Raw genomic sequence first — 13463 nt, 5'->3', positions numbered from 1 at the left:
TGGAACATCTTCACCAAAAATATGTCGGTATAACACCATCATCATCATATCTGCTCGTAGTCTTTTCCGTGTCCGGGACTTGTGACCCAAAGTAGTAGGACGTAAAGTGAGATTGTTTCCTCATTCAAACTCCCCAGCAACTATTGAACCTTCCACCCTTGCCAGATTTTTTGCTTTCCCTTTCAAATTTTCATAGCTCGCTCGTAAGGATACATCCATCATTATGAACAGGTCCACAAAGTAGTGCCTCATACGGAAGATGGATAACCAGATGTTCCATGACGTCAAAAAAGGACGGAGGAAAAATTTTCTCCAAATTGCACATCAAGATCCGGATATTCTCATCAAGTTGTCTCATGACATCTACAGTTAAGGTGCGTGTGCACTGAGATCTCTGAAAAAGCTCTGATGCCTACAAATAATTTACAATTATAAGTTTTTTCCAAAAAGAAGAACTAATAACTTTAATAATTTGTTACCTGCAAATGCTTCGTGAACATTTTTTGGAAGCAACTCCGCAAATGCAAATGGTAGAAGTCGTTGCATAAAACATGACAGTTCATGACTCTTCATCCATGAAAACTTCTGTCCCTGATGATCAACACATATTGATAGATTTGAAACATATCCATCAGAAAACTTCACATCTGATGACACTCACTTGAACAACGCTGCTTTTGCTTCTGCTGACAATCTGAAAATGGGAACTGAATTCTCCCATCGTTCTCTAATATGCAGCTCAATCCCGAGAACATAATGCAGGCAAATCCAACCTTGAGTTCTTGTTATCTTTAGTCTTGCCCGGGGACATTCAACAATGTATTGATGATGTTGTCAAAGAAGTTCTTCTCTATATGCATCACGTCAGATTGTGGCGCAGAAGTAGATCTTTCCAATATGGAAGTTCCCAAAATATACTCTTCTTGTGCCAATTATGCTGAGTCCCGTAACCATCAAGCATATTTGCAGGAGTATGCCAATTACCGCCTTTGATGACTGTGCTGCATCCACCATAGTAATCAATATCCTTCTCGATTTCCTCTCCATTATAAATATGGTGGAGCGGTGTCCCGTACAACCCTTTTTGACCGAAACAATTTCTTGTTCCTCGGTATGGATGGTTAATGGGAAGAAATCTTCGATGGCAATCAAACCAAGACGTCTTCCTACCATTCTTCAACTGAAATGCGTCTGTGCTTCCCATACAATATGGACAAGATAGTCTTCCATGACTCGTCCAACCGACAACATCCCATATGCAGGAAAGTCACTAATAGTCCACAATAGAACTGCTCGCATTGTAAATTTGTTTTCGTCGAACAATCATATGTTTGCACGCCTGTTGACCACAATTCCTTCAATTCTTCTATCAAAGTTGTTGTAGAAAAACATCAAGGGACCTCTTAGGATGTTTTTGTCCAGGTATCAATATACTCATGGAAAAGCAATTCTTTTTCCATACACATCTCTGGTGGAAGGTTGTATGGCGTCAAGAAGACTGGCCAAAGGGAGTATTGTCTTCCAGACATTCCAAATGGACTAAAGCCATCTGTGCAGAGCCAAGATAAACGTTGCGGGGGTTGCTTGCAAAATCAGGGTACACCGAATTCAAGTGCTTCCAAGCTTTTGCATCAGAGGGATGATTGATCTCTCCTTCCTTCTGATCATGTTCTGCATGCCATCTCATCGATGCTGCCGTCTTCGCAGATTGATATAATCTCTTCAGTCTATCCTTAATAGGTAAGTACCACATCCGCTGGTACGGCACTCTATTCCGTCCACGTCCTTGCGGTTTATATCGTGGCTTCTTGCAAAATTTACACTCTAACAATTCTGCGTCTTTTCCCAGTATCATCATACAGTTGTCTATACAAACATCAATCATCTCCGAAGGTAAACCAAGACTATGAACAAGTTTCTGAATCTCATAATAAGATACATCACACAAATTCTCTTCAGGCAAATACTCTTTAAACAACTCAGCCCATGCATCCATACAAACTTCAGGTAAGTTATGATCAGTTTTGATATTCATCATCCTAGCTGCCAATGATAATTTAGAAAGACCTTCTCTACAACCTTCATAAATTGGCTCATTAGCTGCTGCTAGCATTTCATAAAATCTTTTTGCATCCAAGTTAGGCCCCTCTACATTTTCGACCTCCTCTATTACTGATGTAGTTTCACGAAATGCATCGGTAACCATATCATGCATTCTATCATGATCTACCATATGATCTTCTTGAATGACACTTTCAGAAGGCAAATGTGGTTCAACTCTATTACGAACATTTTCAACCTGATTACTACTACTAGCTTCATTCCTACTATCACCTTCTCCGTGGTTAAACCAAATATAGTAATGTGGAGTAAATCCTCTATTTACTATATGTTTCCAAACGGTATCACTAGCAGCAAACTTTGTATTGTTGCATTTACGACAAGGACAGAACATTTTAGCCGTTTCCTTTGTCAGAGGCGTCTGTCTGGCCTGGTACATGAATATCTCTGCTCCGCTGAGAATTCGTCTGTTTACTCTTCCGCTTGAATCTTTATGCGCATACATCCAACTCCGAACCTCATAAATATTTCCAGACATTTTTTATATTCTTTTCGTTTTTGTTTGCTCTTTTTCGTTTTTTTGGTGCATCTTAATAATGAGGGAGAAGGTCATATTTATAGAGAAATTTCGATTTTGGTAGGTGACGATCTTAACACGTTTTTACGTGTAATGATAAATTAACTACCAAATGCTACTAATGTCCTCGTAATTTAGTCGTTAATTGGATGTAAATAATTGGTTGTTAATAAGTCGTAAAATTTACAACTATTTTACGACTAGCAGGGGACCGTAGTCGTAAACTAGATGTAAAATTACAACTAATTTACGACTACATGTATTAGTTGCAAGTTTACTACCAATTTACGACCAATTCTGCTTTTGGTCGTAAATGGGTCGTAACATAGATCCAAATTACGACTACGTTTTGTGGTCGTTAATGTTGGTCGTTAAGCCACGTTTTTTGTAGTGTCAAACTGCAAAACAACATGGTCTACACGTCCAAACTGCAACGAACCTGAACTTAAGTGATAGTGCTCAAATTACCCAGTAGAGCTTACTCTCTCAAATAAGAGGTACAGCTGTAGTACTTAGGGATCGAATCACGAGGAGCTAGGGAACCAATTAAATAAAATCTACTAATCAATCCTAGGTGAAGTTGGTTTATATGATGGAAATAAAAATAACAATTCCTAAAATGAGCAAGGTAGTCGCTCTAACTAACAATATGATGGGTTGTTTTAATGTGATAAAGAGTGCTAGACATAGGGCTTCTATTCAGGAATGGAGATTATAATTTCTATAAATGCTTTAACAAGTTGCTTGCATGATACTATAGATCTCAGTTGCTTAACTCTAGTGATGTATCACTGGTTAAATAATCTAGATCTCTGGCCTCAACTGTCGTATGTTGACACAGAAAAAGAGTCGATCGACATCCTTTCGAGATATCGATCGATACACCTTTCGCTCGGCGATCGATTCACCTGTCGGGATATCGATCGACGGCTTCTAGATATGCCTAGGCGCGAGCCGATAATGAACACTAGGTCTCAAGGAGGAGCTGTCGCTCTTCTCAAGGGGAGACAAGCTAGCTCAAATGGATAATTCAAGATAATCAAAGATCCTAGTGATCTATGTTCTAGTTAGCTAATCTAGAACAAGCATAGTGTGCAATCCATTTGATGAGTACCACAACTTTGCAATTATAGTTTGGGGCTAATCCCACAAACCTATTTAAACCCTAGATCTAACAAGTAGACTACTCAGACATAGCTAAGCAATTCAAGACAATGGATAGATGAATAAAGCATAGAGAGAAATAAGTAGAAATACAAAAGGAGATGAGAAATCTCTCCAATCTCTCAAAAATTAAAAAAACTCTAGTCTCTCTCTCACACTCTCTGCTTTTCTCTGAGTTGTTCAAAGCTTGCTTCTTTCGAAGGTTGCCGTCAAAAGACACTTAGCAGGAATATTTAAGCATTTCCATTAGGTTAAAAACTCGTCAGGGGCAATCTCGTAATTTGGTGAAGTCTTGGTGAAGTAGTCGGCTAAACCATTTCGTCCTCGATATCGATCGACAACACATGATGTGTATCGATCGATTATAATCTTCTAGTACGCGGATCTTCTCAGCTACATCGATCGACAACTCAGGATGAGTATCGATCGATTCTTATCGCAATGTTGACTTCCGACTTGGTCTTGAATGGTCAACTCGGGTGTATCATCTCTTGCACTCCAAAATGCTCCAAAAACATCACTTTCTCACAAAATGCTCCTGAACCTGAAAACATACCTAACAGGCTAGAAAACAGATTAAATATATAATAAAATACTAGTATACCAGACTTACTCATCTGCTTGTCCTCAAGCAAAAACAGTAGTCTTTGGAAAAGGTTTGAAAACAGCAGGAACTCAAAGATTCAAAATATTGAAGTCATCACTCTATGGGTTTGCAATTCATGTCTAAACATCCTAATCACAGAAGTTCATTATGCCTTATCCTAGCTTAGCAACCAAACTCATCTAGTCAACAACTTAGCAAATCTCATCTGACATTCCCTCTACTAACCTCATTTCTTAACATAAAATAAAAGTGCAGGCTTTACCTTGGGAGTATCGATCAAAAGGACACATGGATTCAACTCAAACAAGTATCTGAACACACGGGTAGTCTTCTCTGATCCATTTCTCCCCTCATCTCTCTTCTCTGAATCTCTTATTAGTTTCAATTTCAACAGGTTTCGATGCCACATAGGTCATCTAGTCCATCTCATTGACATTTGCATTGTAACTCATACATTTTTGACAAAGTGTAGCGAATAATGGGGTCTTTGGTAATTTACCTATCCCTCGTTTCCACAATGTGTGATCATCCTTGAGATTTAGAATACTGGGGTCGCAGGAGACACTCCTACCCTCTCTGCCTCTCAAGAAATCATTTCAATCTTTTATAACATAAACTTAGATCTTGAGACGCTGAAGAGAGAGAAGGAAGGGAACCAGAAACACACAGATTTTACCTTCCAGACTTGTAAGAGGATTCCGATCCAGTGATTTCCAAGCCCCAAGACAAGCAAATAAGTCAGTATTAGTGTTGGAGGTCAGCTTTGGTTCCTTCAAACAATCTTAGCTAGTGAATATAGATGACAGGTTGATCCACTTTAGCATCTTTAGTACTATCTGCAATCAGTAATCTAGAATGGTGCTAAAGAGTGGTCAGACAATCAAATATAAATCTATATCAATTTTCATATTTAATACTTATGCGAAAAATAATTTTGAAAAACAATTTGAATAAAAACCAAAATAAAAACACATATTAGTAAACTCCCCCAGACTTAAATTACACTGTCCCAGTGTAACACAGCCGGTGGTGAGGTAAAGAAAATAAATCATAATTAATAAATATAACAAGTGAGAATGATTAAACCTGATCGACAAGGTGTCGATCGATTCGTAGTGGTGTACGTCGATCGTTAGTAATGGTCGTGTGGTGTCGAGCGATATGAATGGTACGTGTCGGTCGACGGAATCATCATTCTACTCGGATCTTATAAAAACTGCAAAAAAATCCGAAAAATAAAAGCAAAAATGAAAAATAAATAAAATAAAGAAAAATAAAAGAAAACCTAATAGTGGGTTGCCTCCCACTCAGCGCTTTGTTATAGTCATTTAGCTTGACTGTGGTAGGTGAGTGACTCATGGGGTGCAGAAACTGCTGATTACTGGACAGCAATCATCAATCTTGTGTCTCCTACTGTTGAACCATTGGCAGCGAAGCTTCTTGTGGCATCATCTGCTCGTAGTTGTTTCTTATCTATCTTGAGGACTGTATCTTGAAGCTTCCTCACAGAATTGTCAATGTATTCGATGTTGCCAACCTTCCTGTCGATGGTCTGCTAGGTATATACGGATAACTCCTTCAGCTCACTCTGTAATGCATCGATCATGTCATGAATAAACTGATCTCGGTCTGCTAAGGACTCGGTGTTGATCGATGCTACTAGATGCGCATCGGTCGTTTCGCTGAGAGTTCTGTCGGCCGACTCAGAATCTACTGTGTCGATCGATTGTGAGCATTGTCCTTGGTACTGCAGAGCACATATATTGCCCTTCATTTGGCGAGTAGTTCTACATAGGCTGTTTACTAGTTTGTTAACAGTGTAGTCAATGGTATCACAGGTCCCGTTGAGTCTCCTCTCGATAGCATCCATAGCCTCGTACAGCTCATGTTTGATTTCATCAACTTCTGCTGTAGTGCATGCTCTTCTCGCTGGTGGTGGCTCGATGTCGATCGATATTGGTCTAGGCCTGTCGATCGATGTTGCGTTTCTGTCACGAAGACCAAGATGATCTTGAACTATGCTCATGTCTTGTTGTAGCTCGTTCAGCTGCTGTGACAGCGTGTCCTGGTATCGCAGGATAGGTGAACTGAAATTTTCATGCTTCTTCACGTATGCTTTCATCCTATCTTCCAGTTCTGCGAACCTTGTGTCGATCGACGGTGAAGATTGTGTGTCGATCGATGGAAAAGTAGCATTCTGAGTCTTGTCTTTCTTGCGAATTGATGCTAGCTCTTTATGTAGAAGATCGATCCTCTTGCTTAACCATTCGACATTGTTGTTGAGATGGTTGTAGACGTCTCCAATCCGTGTATTGATATAAGCAATATCCCATTCATCTCTCTTAGGTGATGAACATTCTGGTCGGTCCTTGGATGTAGTCTTGCCGATGTCGATCGATGATGCAGGTACTCTGTCGGTCGATACTGGTGGCGTAGCTTCCTTCTCAATCATGGTTAATATGTTTCCAAGCTCCACTCTTATCTCAGCAATATCATTCTGGAAGTCCTTGTAACTGTCATCCAAAGGCTGGAAAGTGTCTTCCACCAATGTATGCATGTTTGCCTCAAGGTGTGCCTGAGCTCTCCATACATCAGTCACCATATCATCTATCTCCTCTCTACTGTAGGGTACTGGTGGTGGTATGTATGCATGGTAAGGGCGTGTGTGTACTGGAAGGCGTAAGCAACCTCTGTAAAAACGAGATGCTCTATCCAGAATTCTCTTTACTTGCTCCTTGGTAACATGAATGATTTCACTATCAACTCCTCTAGCATAGCCAACCTCATCTCTGTAGACACCATATTCATCCTTTGCTTCCCATTTGAATCTCCTGGATCCATCAGTATGGAAGGCACGTCGTCCAAACTCCAATCGTCTGTCGGGCGATCTGACTCTTGGTCTGTCGATTGATCCGGGATATCCGCCGTCGATCGATGGTGATGAAACGATGTCGATCGATGGTGAACTCCTGGGTTGACCGAAGTGTTGAGGAACTGTATCCTCCCTTGTGTTGACGTGGTGGTTGTCCTTGACGTGAGCTAGGATGTCTGGATGGCCACGTTGCTGTGTGAACAGGTTTTTTGGTCCATTAGCTACTTGGAGGATGTCTGCTATGTCTTCTCTGGTTATGTGCAAACTCTTCCATCCATTGCTCTTGCATAGCCATATGTGTCCCTGAAAATTCCAAATTCATCAGGTGTTAGTGAAACGTTCCTGATATCATAAGGGTCATGAAATCGAGATTGAGCTCTGTTGAAGGCGTCAATCGATGGTGATGTGGTGGTGGCGATCGATGGTGCACGTCTAGCTGCACGGTTGGATCGATTGTTCATGGTGTTGCGGTCCTCCATTGATACGTTTCTGAATGCTGGAAGCTGCTGGGTAGAAGGTGAAGATTTTTGAATTTTCGTGGCTTGAGTTGTCAACCTTTTATACCCATGTGTTGTCCTAATCGGTGAAATTCCGATTTTTTCCTTTAAGCCGTCCGGGTTAATATCGATCGATGTGATACTGGCGATGTCGATCGATGGACGATGTCGTTTTGCTGGATGAAGTAGATAATCGATCGATGGTGGGTGCTTAATGTCGATCGATTGTGGGAATCGATTTGCAAATCTTTCATTCTCCAAGTAATTCTCCCAAGCTCTCTCTTCCCAGTAGTCTGTATCATGTTCTTCACTGTGGGAAGAGGTGGCTATGTCTACTGAAAACTCTCATGAAATCCGCTATCTGCCCAACTCCTTACTGAGTAATCATCTTCCTTTCGGCTGGGTGGGATGGCAAAATTCGGGTAGCAATGATCTGGTAGATCGAGTTCATCATCTGGTGGGTCTCTGTCGATCAATGATCTATGTTTGTTGTCGATCTCCTCTGACTTGCGGGTGTCGATCGATGAAGTTAAGCTGCTGTCGATCGATCCCGAGTACTCTGTCTCGTACTCGACTTCACAATGACAAACTGCAATGATACAAGGATCATCTTCTTTTACCACTGATTTGGCTGGTGGTTTGCCAAGCTTGACAGGGTCGTAGTGGATGTCTGAATCTATTAGAGTCAAGCACATCCTGTTGGTGTTCATGTCACATATGGCTCCTACTGTAGCCATAAATGCTCTTCCAAGTAAGAGGGAAGAGTTCCAATTTAGCTTGATGTCTAAGACATGAAAATCCACAGGGACGATAGCATTACCAATATGTACTTTCAGGTCTCTGATGAAGCCTCCAGAGTTTTTCTGAGTGTAATCCACGAATGTAAAGATCTCTGGTGAAGGCTCTACTTGCAGGCCCAGATGGTCTGCCATGACCTTTGGTAAGATGCTGACTGATGAACCAGTGTCACATAGGGCGTGAGGAAATTCAATCCCTTGTACCACACAGGGTATTGCAAACTTCCCAGGATCACTCTTCTTCTTCAAAGTAATCATTTTCCTCATATCTTCTCTGACATTGTCAAACCTTCTTCTAATGTCATTTTCAGTCTCCCTTGTTTCTCTGAAGAACATCCACAATCTGCTTGTGAAACCTCCTCAAAGGTTTCTCTGGTGGGATTCTGATAACTCTCCTAGTGAAACCATCAATCTCCTTTTCATTAGCTTCCCTCTTAAGGTTCTTAGGAATCTTCTCCTTCTTACTCCTTAACCTTCTTCCTTCAGTTCCCTCTGATGTAGGTGTAGTGTCTGAAGGTTACCAGTGATCTCTGTAGGGTTAGCTTGTGGTTTCGGCGTGGGTCTGAGTGCATTGATTCGGTTGCTGTCTATCGATGGTAGTTGCACTCGGTATGTGAGAGGTGCGTGTCGATCGATAGGTGGAGAAAAGGGTCGATCTATACATGTCTCATCTTTGTATCGATCGATGAGTGGCTCGTCTCGTCGGTTGATATCTTCGTAAGTGGGGTGGGTGGGTGAGGATGCGAAGCCGTGAATTCAGCATGTGTCAATATCCTAACCGCGTTGCAATCTGCAGTCGTATCCGGAAGTGACATCGTTGGTGTCGATCGATGTGGACTAGTTGGTGTCGATCGACACCATTGTGATCCACCGAAACTTAGTGAACTTTCCACTTCAAAGTCTCCTTCTTATAGCTTCTCCTGTTTCACCACTTGCCAAAATCATCATCTATAATGGCATTCACGTGGTGTTTCCTATTTTCCTTCTCCTACTTCCTTAGAAGTTCCAATTCTCCTGATAGAGTCTTCAGTCTGGACAATCTGTGTCTCAAGTTTCTTAACATGAGTGCAAATGGTGTCTATCCTTGTGGTCAGATTGTTGAAGATAGAGTCAATCTTCCCATTGAAGTCTACTGTAAGCTTCTGCTGACCTTCCAAAACTTTATCAATCATGGCATCAAACTTACTCTCCTGGGTGGGTGGTGGTGGGTTTTGGTAAGCTGAATTGCCGTAGTTCCTTGTGTTGGTGAAGGGTTTCTAATACTGTAAACTCTGGTTGTAGTTACTCTTCTGACCACTGCAAAAAAAGTTTATGTTTCCACTCTGGTTTCCATATCTCTGAAATCCGGTACCTCCAATGTAGTTCACATCTTCCTCTGTATCATCTTCTCTAGCCTCTCCTTCTTCAGCTGAGCAGACTGGCTGCCCCAGAAATGCGTGTAAAGCATCTATCTTGGCTCTGACTTCATTCATCTGGTCTTCCCCGATGGCTGCAACCGATTTCTTTTTGTCAGAGTAAGTGTTTTTGGTGCTGCTGCTGTTGGCTAGGTTCTCAATAAGTCCCACAGCCTCTATTGGATTCCTAGTGTTGAAGTTCCCCTCACTAGCAGTATCAAGACCCATCTGATACCTCAAGGCGATACCTCTGTATAGAAAGTGCTTAGCAGCTGCACTTCATTGAATCCATGGTATGGACAGTCTCACTGGAAGAACTTAAATATGATCCACGCGTTTTTAAAAGTTTCACTAGGCTTTTGCGCGAAATGTGGCGATTTTGCTCCTTAAGTCTTCAGCGCGTGCCTCATCAAAGAAATTACGCAGGAAGGCGTTTTTGATGTCGGTCCAGGATGTCAGTGATCCTGTAGGTAGCTGCATGAGCCAGTGTGAAGCTTCTCCAATCAGTGAGTATTTGAAGAGCTTGCAGAGTAGGTAGTCCTCAGAGACTCCATCCATACGAATATCAGCGATAAGATCCTCAAACCTCTCCAGATGGTCCATAGGATGCTCGTGTGATAGCCCAGAATAAGGTATCTGAGACACGAGAGAGTAGTACTGAGGCTTGAGCTCGAAGTTCGGCTTCTGAATCTCTGGAAGTCGAATAGCTGATCTGTTGGTGTAGTACTCGTCTGGACGGTTATAGTCTGCCAACGATCGTGTTTGAGCTTCTCCTGTAGCCTCAGCTTCAGGCTCAGGGATTATGTTTCCCTGTGCATCTAGCTTCTGACCTGTTGCATTACGCAGATGACCATCTTGGTCATACAGGTTTCCATTCTCGCCCTGCGTGAGAATAACAATCGCGACCATGCTTCACGGAATAGTGTCGATTGATGTACGGTTAGTAGTGTCGAACAATGTGGATCGGCGAACGGTATCGGTCGACGGTGCTGTCTGAGTGTCGGTCGACTGTTGAACGTGAGTATCAGTCGACGGTAATGCGGTTCTGTCGATCGATGCGGAGCGTAGGTCTTTGCGGATTGAGCGTTCCAAGTGTGCAGGATCTTCTGAGAATAATAGTTGATTTCCCCTGTTGCTTCTGGTACTGCTTGGCATGTACCTGAAAAGACAAGAAAATTTTAATCAGAAAGGGGGTAAAAAGAAAAACCTAAGATTAATAAGATTAAATGTAATGGCGATCAAAGCTCCCCGGCAACGGCGCCAAATTTGATAGTGCTCAAATTACCCAGTAGAGCTTACTCTCTCAAATAAGAGGTACAACTGTAGTACTTAGGGATCGAATCACGAGGAGTTAGGGAACCAATTAAATAAAATCTACTAATCAATCCTAGGTGAAGTTAGTTTATATGATGAGAATAAAAATAGCAATTCCTAAAATGAGCAGGGGTTGTTTAAATGTGATAAAGAGTGCTAGACATAGGGCTTCTATTCAGGAATGGAGATTATAATTTCTATAAATGCTTTAACAAGTTGCTTGCATGATACTATAGATCTCAGTCGCTTAACTCTAGTGATGTATCACTGGTTAAATAATCTAGATCTCTGGCCTCAACTGTCGTATGTTGACACAGAAAAAGAGTCGATCGACATCCCTTCGAGATATCGATCGATACACCTTTCGCTCGGCGATCGATTCACCTGTCGGGATATCGATCGACGGCTTCTAGATATGCCTAGCCGAGAGCCGATAATGAACACTAGGTCTCAAGGAGGAGCTGTCGCTCTTCTCAACGGGAGACAAGCTAGCTCAAATGGATAATTCAAGATAATCAAAGATCCTAGTGATCTATGTTCTAGTTAGCTAATCTAGAACAAGCATAGGGTGCAATCCATTTGATGAGTACCACAACTTAGCAATTATAGTTTGGGGCTAATCCCACAAACCTATTTAAACCCTAGATCTAACAAGTAAACTACTCAGACATAGCTAAGCAATTCATGACAATGGATAGATGAAAGAATTGCATAGATAGAAATAAGTAGAAATACAAAAGGAGATGAGAAATCTCTCCAATCTCTCAAAAACAAATAAAACTCTAGTCTCTCTCTCACACTCTCTGCTTTTCTCTGAGTTGTTCAAAACTTGCTTCTTTCGAAGGTTGCCGTCAAAAGACACTTAGCAGGAATATTTAAGCATTTTCGTTAGGTTAAAAACTCGTCAGGGGCAATCTCGTAATTTGGTGAAGTCTTGGTGAAGTAGTCGGCTAAACCATTTCGTCCTTGATATCAATCGACAACACAGGATGTGTATCGATCGATTATAATCTTCTAGTACCCGGATCTTCTCAGCTACATCGATCGACAACTCAGGATGAGTATCGATCAATTTTTATCGTAATGTTGACTTCCGACTTGGTCTTCAATGGTCAACTCGGGTGTATCATCTCTTGCACTCCAAAATGCTCCAAAAACATCACTTTCTCACAAAATGCTCATGAACCTGAAAACATACCTAACATGCTAGAAAACAGATTAGATATATAATAAAATACTAGTATACCATGGTTAAAAACGGGTAAAATCCATGGTATATCATTAAGTCTTCTCAAAGTCAGCTGTACGTCGTCTACTAGTTGTCTGTAGGTCTTCTGACAGTCTTCTGAAAGTCTTTAGTGAATCATCTGGATGTCTTCTTCGCTGCAAGTCTTCTCGACGTCTTCTGGAAGTCTTCTACCTATATTTTCATTTATGTCTTGTGTTATGACTTATATCTATTGTCTTTCACTTCTGCCTTTTGTTATGACTTATATATATTGTCTTTCACTTATTCCTTGTGTTATGACTTATATTTATTGTCTTTCGATTAATGATTTATGATTTGCGTATTGTCTTATCAATTGCACAGGCTGTTATGAACAATGGAACATGTTCCTTCTTATATGCACTACCAAACTAGTTGTACAAGGCTAGTTTGGTACAAGGATATGTTACAAAAAAAGTTAATCATATCTTACCCTGTTAACGTACTACAAGGTTACAAAAGTGGACAAAAGAGTACAAAAGCATCTACGTGCTTGTACAAAAGTGGACAAATTACACATCATTTTCCTTGGTACATATCCAACGCTGAATAGTCAACATCATCTCTGTCACGATGGTAGCAAAGAGCATGTTCAAACATCTCCGTCGACATCTTCTCCTTAATAGTCTTGACGTTTTTATCAGAAAAGACAGGAGGAAATGACGACATGCCAAGAGCATGACACTCGATGAACTTCAAGGTATACACACCACAATCACCAGCTCTTGCCACATGTATTCCAGCTCGCACTCTCTAATATGTGAATGGCGCCAGTGTGTATCTGACTCTGTCTTCGTCTGTTGGAGCGAGTTCAACCAGCAAATAATGGATCATTGTGGTAAAAGGCTCAATTAACTCGGCGAGTTGAGCATTTCTAATATGAGATGCAATGTTGTCCCAGATGCTGATGTGC

General features: G+C 41.2%; 1 protein-coding gene across 1 annotated transcript; it reads right to left on the bottom strand.

Moving 5' to 3' along the window:
* Positions 1 to 1489: 1489 nt before the first annotated feature.
* Positions 1490 to 2566, bottom strand: LOC130495697 (uncharacterized). The gene is made up of 2 exons (XM_056987169.1): positions 2068 to 2566; positions 1490 to 1968 (listed from the first exon to the last, which is right to left on the bottom strand). The coding sequence occupies exons 1-2, from the start codon at positions 2564 to 2566 to the stop codon at positions 1490 to 1492; spliced, it is 978 nt and encodes a 325-aa protein (XP_056843149.1).
* Between the last annotated feature and the right edge of the window lie 10897 nt (positions 2567 to 13463).

The sequence above is a fragment of the Raphanus sativus genome, chromosome 6 (assembly GCF_000801105.2).
Source record: "Raphanus sativus cultivar WK10039 chromosome 6, ASM80110v3, whole genome shotgun sequence".
Taxonomy (NCBI): Eukaryota; Viridiplantae; Streptophyta; class Magnoliopsida; order Brassicales; family Brassicaceae; genus Raphanus; species Raphanus sativus.
Note: the sequence above shows the minus strand (reverse complement) of the source record. Positions and strands in the feature narration are given on the sequence as shown.

Excerpts from the sequence above, each read along its gene's own strand:
- LOC130495697 (XM_056987169.1), bottom strand. The coding sequence starts at position 2,566 with ATGTATGCGCATAAAGATTCAAGCGGAAGAGTAAACAGACGAATTCTC. Across the intron at positions 1,969-2,067 it reads TTATGAAGGTTGTAGAGAAG|AGTATTTGCCTGAAGAGAAT; the intron begins GTCTTTCTAAAT and ends AGTTGTTTAAAG.